At 43.5% G+C, this 12,983-nt stretch overlaps 1 protein-coding gene across 3 annotated transcripts in view; it reads right to left on the reverse strand.

The window, feature by feature from the left end:
* Nucleotides 1-5,301: 5,301 nt before the first annotated feature.
* LOC126505197 (transient receptor potential cation channel subfamily V member 5) overlaps nucleotides 5,302-12,983 on the reverse strand; it is a 30,390-nt gene continuing 22,708 nt past the window's right edge. For all 3 annotated transcript variants that reach the window (XM_050147981.1, XM_050147980.1, XM_050147982.1), the window contains 2 exons: nucleotides 10,030-10,136; nucleotides 5,302-9,356 (listed from right to left, as the gene is read on the reverse strand). In XM_050147981.1, the coding sequence (XP_050003938.1) occupies nucleotides 9,059-9,356; nucleotides 10,030-10,136 (405 nt within the window). In that variant the 3' untranslated portion in view covers nucleotides 5,302-9,058. The remainder of the gene's footprint in view (nucleotides 9,357-10,029; nucleotides 10,137-12,983) is intronic.

Consider the following 12,983-nt stretch of genomic DNA (forward strand, 5'->3'; position numbering starts at 1 on the left):
ATGATGAAGAGGAAGCTGAGGTCCACTGTCAGCATGGTTCAGATTGCAAGTTACCACCAAGCTGGGGTACAAGGGGCTGGATGGGGTTCTGTGCTAGATACCTGAGTAGGGCATGGTGGCAGGCTGAGAGGAAAGTGGAGAGGCAGCGGCCGAGGGGGCCAAGAAGAGGTGACCTGGCGAAGAACAAGGCAGGGCCTGAGGCCAAACAGCACATTCTCTAGGTGACTGTTGGGCAATTCTGGGTCTACCTGGGCAGAGAATGTGCGGTCCCTGGTCGGTCACTAAAATAACAGGAAACAGAAAGAAGGCAGTGCGGGGGAGGGGAGGAGGTGGAGGGATCTTAGCCATTCTGCAACTCCTGCCCATGCCCTCCCTGGCACCAGGCTCAGCCCCAGAACAAGGGGCATATACACTAGGATATGGATGACCGAAGAAGCCACTGGTGCTTCTACTGTGCTTGTTTAGCGTAGTTGTACTAGAGCATGCATAGGGCTGTCGGGGCTAGGGACAGAGCATGAGATGAGTGACCATCAGCTAGAATAAATACACGATGAGCTCTTGATAGGGACCGTGTCACACAGTCATCACAATGTCACAGAGCCACATGCTGTCCATGGGGAACAATTCTCCTGCATGGCTCCCATTCGCCTTCCTCTCTCTCCTTCCCTTGTTCTGTCTCCAAGCTGCCGCAAGGTTGGGCAACCATTTTTGCTGTCCGGCTGGTCCATAAGGCCTTGTGCACAGATCAGAGTGTACAAGGACACCACCAGAATACAGGACTGCCAGTGAGCGTTAACATCCAAATTGCTGGCACGTGAGTCTTAACCAGGGCTGTCTGTCCATACAGAGGGCAATCTACTAAAGCATATTGCTTGTGAGAGGTATATAAGTGTCCCTGGGCTAACATAGCTTCAAAGTCTTGCTGGGTTTCAGAATTTGTAGAGAAGGTGACCCACGTGCCTGGGTTAGATTCATCCACCTGTCCATATAGATGAGGGAGATATGTCTTTCCAGGAGCCCATAAGCCCTGGATTATCTTCCTACTCTGAACTTCTCTGCCTATGACCTCAACTGAACAGTCTGAGAATCAGCTTCCTTGTCTGTAAATTGGAACATTCATCCTTCCCTGTTAACTTTATAGGGCTGTTGTTAGAATATAGGTGATAATGGACATGAAAAAATTTTATATACTATAAAGTGTGGTAGGAATGTAAGCCACTTGCGCGTGATCATCTTTGCTTGGATGGGAATATTTGAAACTGGAGACCTGTCTCATCTCAAGCTGTCATCTTATAATGGAAGCATTGGCTTTGAGGCCAGAAACCTTTTAGTGTAAAGTCAGATTTGGCTAATTTCTGCTTGGATGATCTTGGGCAAACAGTCCACCTGTCTGAGACTCAACTTCCTTGTCTACAAAATGAGCACAGTAACAGTCACTTCACCTTGGGCAAGAAATTCACCTTTCTCTGGCCCTTTATTGCCTGTCTGTGAATGAGAATAGCAGTTAACTGATGGGCTTGTAGGAATTAGAGGCAGGTGTACAGGGCACCTGGCCCCTTTTCCCTATATAGTAATAAATAGCCTCTGTTTTGAATCCCTTGGTTTTCTCAGGCTATCTTTTCAAAACCAGGTTAATTCCCATGAACAAGCTCTCCATTCCGTTTAGGAGGGGAACAGATCCAAATCTAGGCTGTTTCACCTACACGGGTAAGTTTCTATACGGCACATTGCATGTCTTACCTCATCCATCCCGAGGAGCGCTTAACCAGGTCATTGACTTTTGTGGAGGAGAGACTCTCGGCTCAAATAGGTATGATTTTTCCATGATAGGCTCTTCGTTCATATCAGCCCTGTCCAAGCTCAAGAAGATGCTTTAACCTTCCTAATTCTGCAACACTTTAATATGATTCCCCAAGTTGTGGTGACCCCAACCATAAAATTATTTTCATAGCTGCTTTATATCTGCAAATTTTTCTACCCTGGTGAATTGTGACGTAAATGTCTACATTTTCCAATGGTTAGGGGACCCCTGTGAATGAGCCTTTCAATCCCTCCAAAAGGATATTTATCTGCAGGTTGAGAATGGTTGCCCTAAGTGGCCTACCCTTTATCCCCAGCTTATTCACTGAAGGGCAGCCCAAATGCTGCACATTCCATAGCCAGTTCCACCGATCCAGACTCCTTCTTGGTTGTGTGTTCCACCTCTCTTCTGCTCAGAGTGCACGGCGACCTACAACATGAGCCGCCTTCCTTCCTTTACTATTTCCTCCACTCTCAGATCCCCCAAGGAAGAGGCCAAACCACACTGTATTCTTCTCTATTCCCATTAGTGCACTTGGCCTAGAGTTGAACTATGATTTGTGAACAACGAACTGTGCCAAGAGATTTACAAATCATTTAGTATGTATATTTGCTTTCCAGGGTGAAGTGAGATCAGTGGGAAAGAGAGGGTCCAGAATGTGGCAAAAACTAATGGGTGGAGGAGTCCATGGGAGTTGGGGGTGTTAGTGAGTCCACAGTGTCAGGCCATCTGCTCCTAAAAGATTTATTGTCTTGGAAGTGGGAAGGGGGGGGCATGTAGTAAAGGTACGTATGTCCCAAGCTACTGTCACCTTTTCTGATATGAGCTACCTCTTCCTAGGTACCTGTAATCTGGTGGGAAGAGATGACCCTTGTGTTAGGAATTTTCCTAAAGCGAGCTCTCAGCCCACACAAAAATCCAATTAAGCCAAATCACAAACAAGCTAAATTAAAAAATATCCAGTTTTAATGGGATTCCTGCACTTTCGGGTGGCCCAGAGGGGAAACCAAGAACACGACCATGGGGCGGGGGTGGGGGGTGGTGGGGGGGTGTGGACGAGGGGACTTTCCAGGGAGCAGTTTAAATAGACTGGGGGAGTGGTCAAGATTTTGGCGGGCTGTCTTGACCCTCCTCCAGGGAGGGGCCTCCAAAGATAGAGGCCAGAGACCAGGACTCCCACCTTGGTGTAGCGAACTAGCACAGTGGTTTAAGGATCCAGTTTTCTCCATGAATGAGAAAGAATAAGGAGAGTTCCATAAAAGGAAAAGAAGCACATCGAATCTCAGCCCTCCTTTGCAGCTTCCTCCTCTGAAATTATCTTATATCTTTCCTCCTGAGGGAGGAAAACTGAAGGCCTAGGAGAGGTCTGGAGTCTAAGGAGTCTTTCAGAGGAGTTAATCATCCACTGGTGGTTAGAGTTTTTAACCCTAGGTCTCAAGAAGGGCCTAGAGGCCACAGACAGTTTCCTGATATTTCTTTGATATGTGTTTTATTCTTATTCCTTTTACTTATTAACCCTGAATTAGGAGGCAACTGGGCACTGAAGGAAAACAGAGGGAATCAGAACAGACCGAGCCAGGCGCAGGTCAAGATATTGCAGCGCCTCCTTGCACCATGAAATCGCAGCCTTCACGCTTTCACATGCACGCTTTCACATGCACGCTTTCACATGCATGCTGCTATTTTGTCATCGCAACTGTGCCAGGTAGACAAGTCAGAAATCAAGATGATCACTGACTCCAAGCCAAGTTCCTTCAGCTAATCCCATTAGCAGAGCTGGGGGTTGGAACTGAATCTATTCCTGACTGTATTGTCCCTGAAGGACCTAGCTCTAGACAGGGCTCCGTTCAGTGACAGGAAAGGAGTATACACGGGTTCCTGAATTGGCCTTTCATGTGCTTAGGACCTAAGGTGGTCACTCGCCAGAGAAATCCGCCCTGGGACTAGAAGAAGGAACCTTGTTGCTCTGATGAACACATGTGTCAGCCTCATAGTTGACTTTGTAGATGGCTGAGCAACGTGTCAGGAGTGAGGCCTCAGAAAGCAGGGAATGAGGGGCAGCTTTATTGGATAAGGTTGGTCCTCAGGAGTCACTAAGAAGGACCCTTCTACCTGTCACTGCTTGGGGAGGAGCAGACTCACAACATTCTATTTCCAGCTGCTGCCCAGCCTTGCACAAGCCTCTGCACCCTCAGGCTCAATTGGCTCTAATTGCCGCCTCCTCCATTCTGGGATGACAAAGAAGACTACCAGCCCTTTCCCAGGTGGCTTTTGCCCGGTTGTTATGCCAAGCAGAGATGGGAGGGGGCACACAGCTTGAACCTCTCCCACTGGGGTGACTCTTACTTATCACCTGGTCAATGTGTTCCTTACCTTGCACGGTTTTCACCTGTTCTTCATTAACCTTTAAGGAACAAGTATGGGAACGAGCGGCAAATAATTCATGACCCCACGTCAAAGTGTTCTCTCAGCTTTTCAGAGTGATCCCTATGGGCTAAAGGACCAATGCTGGCTCTTCTCTCCAGCTCCCTTTCTCTCCCTGGCCTAGGCCAAACACACCCTCCTCTGGGGTCTTACTAACCAGCCACCCGTTCCCCCTTTTTCTCCCTCCTCTCTTCCCCACCTCTCTCAGTTCTAGTCCCTCATGTTTTATCTTGCATTTTTTTTTATGTACACCAACCCCTCTGAACGCACATTGATCTCTGGCCTTTTAGCTCAGCACTGAAGATAGCCATTATTCAGGTGCAGCTCACCTTCCTCACCAGAACCCAGAGCCTGGTCAAGCCAATAACATATTTGCAAACATCTTTAAGTTCAGTGACACCTGTAGGAACAAAACATCTTCATCCCTCCCCTGCCTCTGGCCTATGAGACATGCAGGAACAAGCGTTTCTTGCATTCTCTTCTGAAGGAACCAGGAAAAAGGCAGGGCAGGACAGGGAAAGGGGAGCCACTTGTAGCCTTATTGGGACAGTTCTATAAGCAAGAACAGCAGGGTTTCTCTTACTCTCCCACCCCCTCCTTTACTTTCTCTGGAGCCCAGGAAGCAGGGAGCATGGATAATCTGCCCTCTGCTTTAACCCTTCAGTACATGGGGCATTTGCTACATCTGCAGGGCTAAGAGACTAGGAGCTCACTCAAATGCTTCTCACAGAGGGCATCACACACAGGTAGGCTCCGAAAGTTCCATCCAGAGATTGCTATGGGAGTCTTCCTCCTCTTCTTTCTCATGTCTCCTCCTCTTTCCTTTAAAGTTTGGGTTCCTACTGCTCTTTCTCTCCCTTCCTCTGCTCGCTCTTTCTCATACACATGTGTATACTTAAACACAGAAGTATTGCTAAGTAGACTAAAAAATTACCACTAGAAAAATTTCTCTTCTTTTTGTCCTTTCAGGGTTTTCCACTCTCTCTATGGTTATCTTTACTACAACCTCACCCAAAGGCAAAAGGTAAGGAAGAAAAATAAAACACGTGTGTGTCCAATAAAACTAAAAACAGGTCTATCATTCCTAGATTCAGTTATTTATTTTATAATACATGAGTATTTATTTTATAATACATGATATCAGGAACTGCACAAATTCTGAGAATACAATAGTGAATAATATGAACACTGTTTTGCCTTTGTGACATGTATCATCTACAAAGAAAAACAGATGCTAAATAAGAGTAATAAAGTGCAAATCAATAATACATAGAAGAAAATATAATGATCTAGAAACAAAATGGGTGTGTTCTAGTTTCCCTCTAAATCAGGGATTAGACACATACATAGACACATATATACAGACACACATGCACACCAGATGTCTGATCTTTAAGCAGAGGACAACATGAAAAATAATAAGGACAACACGAAAAAGGTTGAAGGAGAATGGGTAGAGAAGGTAAGGAAATCTGTAAAGTCATATCAAAAGGAAGAAGTACTATTCAGGAAATAAAAACTATTCATTTAATAAGTTATATCAGAAGGGTAAGAGATGCCCCGAGAAGCTGTCAGAGTTCAAGAGAGGAGCTGGCTTACCAAAGACCATCGCTTGAGGCAGGGGTTGCATTTGACAAACACATTTCGGATGTCATGTAGACTAGAGACTGGAGAAGACTAAGACCATGTTCAAACAGACCAGGCAGGAATATGACCCTGTCATGCACAGGTAAGATGCTGGTGGTCTGTTTTAGAAGAATGGCAACAGTTTGAAGAGGGCAAAACCAAGTTTTTCACTGCTTCTTTGTGTTTTGAAACAGGGTCTCACTATGTAGCCTGAGCTAACTTTGAGTGTATATGTCTCCTGTCTGCCACTCTCTCCTGAGTTCTGAGACTACAAGTGTACACCGTTACACCTTGGTTTTCAAGGATATTTTCCAGTGTTACAATGATATGAACTTAGTCTTCACAACACATCTCAAGAGGAAAAGAAAGAACTGCTTTTCTAATATACCATTCTTTGATATTTTAAAGAGAAATATGCTCATACAAAGGCTTAGTCACATTGAAGATATCTTTGGAAGTATACATAAGAAATTTTTATTAGGATTGAGGCAGTGTTAGAAAAATTGATTTAATTAGAATTAGTTAATTTAAAGAGAAGTAATGGACTTTCTATCCATTGGTCTTGAGAGTGCTGGGTACGAGGGTTGAAACAGTGTTAAAGATGAGCCAAGAGTGGCAACCTTGACTGTAATCCTGACACTTACCTTGATTGAGCAAACTAATAGAGTAGAAGGTTTGATGAGGAAGAAAAAGTGCTCAGTTTGGGACATATTGAACTTGCAGTGTCTATAACATACCCAAGTAAGCAAATGTAATAGTTGAACATCTAAGTAGCTCATGCCTGGAGCTCAAAAGACAAGTCAGAGTCGAAGATGGGCCCTGAAGAACCATGAACTTTTATATGGTAATCTACAGTAGTAAGTAGGACTGCCTACGTGGTGAGAAATAGTCTCCTGAACCAAAATTGTTTCAGGGAGTAGTAAAACCAAAGCACTCAGACTGGTAGGAACGTGAAGAGTGTTGAATAGTTCAGGGTTAATCCATCGAGTCCAACAAACCCTGAGATGGTTGAGTGGGTTGACCTTCAGGGAGATAACAAGAGTGGCATCAGTAGCCTGGAGGAGACCGACCAAATGACAAAGGCTTGAGCAATCAGTGGAAGTCAGTAGACAGTGGAATCAACCCTTGAGAAGTTTGACTTTGAACAGGGAGATGATAAGGCAGCTGTCCAAAGGAAAGGTGGTTTGGAAGGCGGGTTTTAAATACCACAATATCCTTCTGGCAGAGGTGTTGGTGAAGGGGAAATGAGAGATGACATCTAATAATGCAGAAGAAACTGGATCTTGAACCATTTAGAACGTGGATGGAGTTTAACTGCACATAAGATGGAGGTGCAGTGCTGTCAAAGAGAATAAAACTGAATCATTATGACATATGGCCCTGTTAAGTTGCACACCACCAAAGGTATGTGTACATTTTTGTGATAGCTCACTGTTGGCCATACAGCTTTGAAAATGTGTATTGGAATGCGCCTGCCTGAAATTTCCCAAGTCTTACTCATCTCTCTACTACTTCCAAAAGCTCTTTTGTCCAGCTTTTGGACTGAGAGGATGAGAGGAATGAGATGAGACCTAAGGGTTGGAGACAAGAGAGAGGCTACATATCAGTCTCTGTTATGGGCACTCTGGATGCTCGGCTCAGAGTTTCCCTCCAGTTAGGAATGGCCAGATCAGCATTACCGCTGCCCACTTCACAGCCCAGTGTAAAAAAGAAGGGAGAAGACTGTGGATTATGGCATCCTCAAGATCAAAATAGGAGCCTGTGTTTATAGGATCAAGGATGATAACTTGCAGAGGATCATCTAAAGGACAGGGCAGAGAAGGTCCTACAGAAGAACTGATTAGGCCATTCAAACAAAGGAAGATATGCTTCACCCCTCATGGAACACATCAGGATACAAGAGAAGCAAACACCTCAGACTCTTAGCCTCTGGGAAGAAGAATGCCGCACACTGATAGAAACTATTCCATAAATAAGAACACGAAAAGAGACCCAATATCCTTAGACTTTAGAGAATAGCAAATTGAAACTACAATGAGAGAGCATTTTACACCCACTACCAGGATTTATAGAATGCCCAAAGCCATTATGAAACACTGCATGGTAGTTTATCTAAAGAATTGAGCATGAAGTTACTGTTATCTCTTCAATTTCTAGGCATATAGACCCCACCAACACCCAATAATTAAAAACAGGGACCTCTGTTGACATGCACTCTCTTGTTTTCATAGAAGCAACATTCATAATAAGCAGAAGACAGGAAAACCCATGCATACCCTTTGACAGACAGATGAACTAAAAGAAAGTGAGGTATGCGTACATCCAGTCTTAAAAAGAAATGAAACGCTGATACCTTCGCAGAATAGAAGAAACCTTGAAACTATTATATTAACTGAAACGAGGCAAGCACAATGGAAGTGGCCTTGTAAGATCCCACTCAGATAAAGAACCTACAATAAATTCCTAGGCAGGAAGTAAAATAATGGTTATTGAGGACTAAAGAGAAGGAATGGTGGAGAGGTATTGTTTCATGGATAGGAATTTCAGTGTCTGAAGATGAAAAATATTTGTAGATGAATAGTAGTGATGCTTATACAATAGTCTGAATGTACCTTATACTGAATATAGCTAAAATGATAAATTTTATGATATATGGGTTTTTTTGACATAATAGAGAAATTAAAGGCAACAGGACAAAGAATTTTTTTTTTCTTGTAGTTTTCTACTCGGGATCTGGCTGCTAGTTGGAAGGAAAGTCTCAACGAAGGTAATGAAATAGAAAGGACTTCGGTGTCATGATGGTTCTTTTCACATTGAGTTTTGTGGAAACAAGCAAGTCTAATGACTTACTTGTTTCTGTCTTCTGTTCAAGGCATAAGAAAGATTGTCCAGATGTCAATCAAAGATGTCAATGTCCCCATCTCATGTCCTCAGCTGCCAGTTTCTCAAGATATGAGCTTTCGAGGAACCCATAAAGTATATGCAACAATTGATGCCCACTGCCCATCTCTACAAATGCTGAGATGTGAAGGGTTATATATTGTCCCTTAAAGAATAATCTATATATACCCTCTCACAATTCACAACCATATATGTCTGATTCTTGAAACAGCTCTCTCCCTTTTTCTGTCCTTCCTCCTCCCCACCCTCTCTCCCTTTCCACACCTTGACCCACATAGGGTTACATCTAAAGTAACAGGGTACTCTTTAGAAATGGTAGATCTCCTCTCCATCCCCCTCACCAAGGTCTAGTCCAAGATTCAAATGTCCCAGAGATTTCCGACGGAGAATTTCCCAGCCACGGTGGCTACTGCTGCTCAGGGATGTAGTCCTGGAAAGAGGAGGTGTTTGGAGGACCACAGAGCCTCTAGCTAAAGTACCAATCTCAGTCCCAGAAGGCTGCTTCTCAGATAGCTGTTCCTGCACTTCCTCCTTGTCTGAAGATTTGAAAGCTTCCACATAACGAAGTACTCGATAAGGATTCTGGTCATGGTGAGACTCAACCCTGTGAGGAAACAGAAAGGACTCATGGGCGGTGGGGAAGGTGGGTCATAGAGAGAAGCAGAGGTGAATGTGGAAGAGAGGAGATACCAGGAAGTAAAAGGAGGGGCAGAACAGAAGCAAGGAGAACATCTAGGCCGGAGGGGAATGGGGTGAAAGCCAACCTGAGAATGAGGGGAGAGAAGTAAGGAATTCATCTCTGGAGAGTAATGGAAGACAGGCTGTGCTGTATGTGGTAACAAGACAGAGGAAAAAAACTTAGAGATCTGAGTGTCATGAGGTTTACAGTATCCAGGTCAAGGGGTACCAGTGAGAGGAGAGGAGACCCAGGTTAGGAGAAAAGGGGTTGTATATGGAGAAAGAAGCTAGAGTCAAGGCCACAGTATATTGAAAATGAGAGAAAATGATGTACTGAGTAAACACAAGCAAAACAAATGGACAGCCCATACCCACACCTGAGCATTTACATGTCTGTGCGCACACCGTTTCACACATCACTGCCCTGTAGTAAACACCAGCTGGCTCTTGTTTTCTAACCCCTTCACCCCCCACCCAACACTTCACTTCTCTCTCTCCCAACAACAGACTAATGCAATCCTATGACATTTCCTGGTGGCTCGCCATCTCAGAGAATCCACCTGCAAGTTTCAGACACACACACACACACTGTCACTCACCGTAGGAACCAGCGTTCTCCAAGCCCATACTCGCAACCGCAGATACCAGATCGAGGCCACAGGAAGCGAGGCATTTTCCTCTCCAGCATCACTGTGGTGGCCACAACCTGGAAGGAGATGAGGTAGCAAAAATGTCTCAGAAAAAGGCACAAGAGACAGAGAGGCAGCAAAACCACCAAAAAAAGGAAACAAAAACTAATTTGCTCAAAGAAGACCCTGGAGGCCAGTGGTAAGGGCTACAGTTCATCCATATCTAAGCTTGTCTCAGAACCATGCTAACCTGGCTGTCTCATCAAACCAGGACAGAAGATATTTTTTAAATAGAACAATGAGTTCAATACTATTATTCATATTCAGAGAAGGTGAGTCATTCAAAACTAATGTGACTTCCTTCTCACCTTTCATAGGAAAACTACAGACCAGGGACATTGACTTAAATGACTAAATAGAAGCTGTATGATGTCAGAAATGAAACAAGGAGGCTCCAGTTCAGAGACTTGCTAACAAATTAAAAATCCATATCTTAAAAAGGAAAACGTTTGATTAATGTCTGTGTTCTTGGCAAGCAAGTTCCTAGTAGTATGTCCCATAATCTGTCCTTTGTCCTGCCCTAATTAGCTAGCTAGATGAAACAGGCACCAGGCTTATCAAATGTGCCTGTGACGCAAAGCTGGGAGGGATATGCACTACGTGGAGTGACAAAAGCAATAGAGAATGATTTCACCAAACCTGAATGCTATTCTAAAGTCAACAACACAAAAAATTAACAGAACAAGATGCCAAGGGTTTCCCTTATACCGAAGTAGTTGAACTCAGTCATGTAACAAAAATTCAAGGGTTGTAGCTGATTGTGAACTTAGTGTAGCCAATTGTACAACCAATTGGGAAACTGATTCCATTTTGCAGTTATTGACAGTAAATAGTGTCTCTTCCATAATAAGAACTGCTCTACCTTTATCGGGGTTGGCAACAGGAGATTATTGATGCGAGGAGCTATCAATCCCTAGAATAGCCAGCTCTCTGTGGTATGTCTTTCTGCTCTCCTTCATCACCTTCTCTTGATCCCTGAGTTGTACTGGGTTCTCTCCCACCTTCTTTGTAATCATTTTGTTCTCCTCTAGGTAGCTATTCTTCTTTCCTCTGAAATGAATGCTCGAGCTTCTTCTTTATTTACCCTTCCCTTGACTTTTTTTACTCTTGCAACAGGGTGTATCTTTTTCATCTAGAGTATGAGCTAATCACTTTCAGATAACTAGGCAGAGTAGATGGGGCTGCACAGTTAGTTGGTTCTTCCTAACAGACTAAAGAAAAGGGGACCTCACCTTCTTCCTTCCACTACTGCCTCCACTATCCAGCACTAGACCTTGTCTTAAGTTCAAAAATAAGCCTTTTACTAATCCTTGTTGCAATCCCATGGAAATCAGAATGGATTGTCTGTGGTCAAGTATGTTTTTCATTTTATCTTTTGAAGTGTTGAGAACTCAACCCCCAGCCTTGGACATGCTAGATGTGATGGTTTGAATGTAACTAGCCTCTATAAGTTCATAAGGAGTGACTTTATTAGGAGATATGGCCTTGCTGGAGTGGATGTGGCCTTGTTGGAAGAAGTATGTCATTGTGTGGGACTTCTTGGTTTCCTTTGCTCAAGCTTCACTTAGTTAGACATTCAGATCACTTCCTGTTGCCTGTAGGTCAAGATGAAGGACTGTCAGTTCCTTCCCAGCACCATGTCTGCCTGCACACCACCATGCCACACCCTGATGAAACTTGACTAAACCACTGAAATCATAAGTCACCCCATTGAAATGCTTTTCCTTTATAAGAGTTGCCGCGGTCATGATGTCTCTTCATAGCAATAGAGACCCTAACTAAAATACTGGGCAAGCAAAGTCACTACCCAGCTACATCTCCAGCCAAAGACTTTCTTTTAAAGCCTGCACTGTTGTACAATGTCAAAGAGTCAGTGGATGCAATTTGAATGGGACCTTTAAGAAGTTTGTACCCAACCCCATTCCCTCAGGTGCTTCAACTTCTTAGAAGCTGTCAACATGGTGTGATTTATCCTAGAAAAGAGAGTCAGGCTGAATGGATAGAACAGAAAAATGATGGTTTGTGTAAGGTAGAAACTGAATTTTAGACATATGTCCAAATCTAGTTTCGTATTTTAAACTTCCCAGTTATGAGGATCAGCTCATCCATCGCCAGTTCTTTAAAAAAATCTGGTTTGAGTTTGGTTTATTTCTCTTTGTGGTCATGCTCTCTAATTGATATAAGCCCTGACTTGTACCCTTTCTACTATTCTCAGCTAGCTAGTTCTACCCACATTTACTGTCCGTCTTAAATATTTCTCCCCAATACAAGCATTTCTTAACATTCTGCTTCAATTTCTCAGTTGCATCTCTTCTTAGCCTGATGTACTTCTCTGCAGCAATTTTACTTCTTTGAGTTTTCTGCTGCCCGCCCGTGAAGTGATTTACTTAGTGTCGTCTGTTCCATAGCTTGGCACTTCAGTTGGAGGACCTATTATGTCTGTGATGCCTGTGCATGTGTGCCAGCTCCTAGACACTTCCCTACATATAACAGGCTTTTCAGGACTATTGCTACATACCAACCATGCAATTATGTGAAGGGTAAACATTGGTTCTATTCAAATATTTATATAGTACTTATGTGGAAAGATATGTGCTCTCTAATACACAGGAGGAAACAGTCTGAAGTTGAAGAGTGGAGTAATAGCAACAAGGGTTTTAGTTCACCATAATATGGATGCTTCTAATAATAAACTTTTCACAATATGAAAAACTCCTTTTCTGTGAAACCTTACTCAAATATACAAAATAATAAGGTCATGATTAGACTAAAGAATATACTGACTGCATTCTCACATTGATATGTAATTATATGGAGGAGCAGCTCAATTACTTAGTGATCTTTGGAACACATAGCTTCTAACT

Source organism: Alexandromys fortis, unplaced genomic scaffold, assembly GCF_014885135.2.
Source record: "Alexandromys fortis isolate MF-2015 unplaced genomic scaffold, M_Fortis_MF-2015_v1.1 scaffold_57, whole genome shotgun sequence".
Classification (NCBI taxonomy): Eukaryota; Metazoa; Chordata; class Mammalia; order Rodentia; family Cricetidae; genus Alexandromys; species Alexandromys fortis.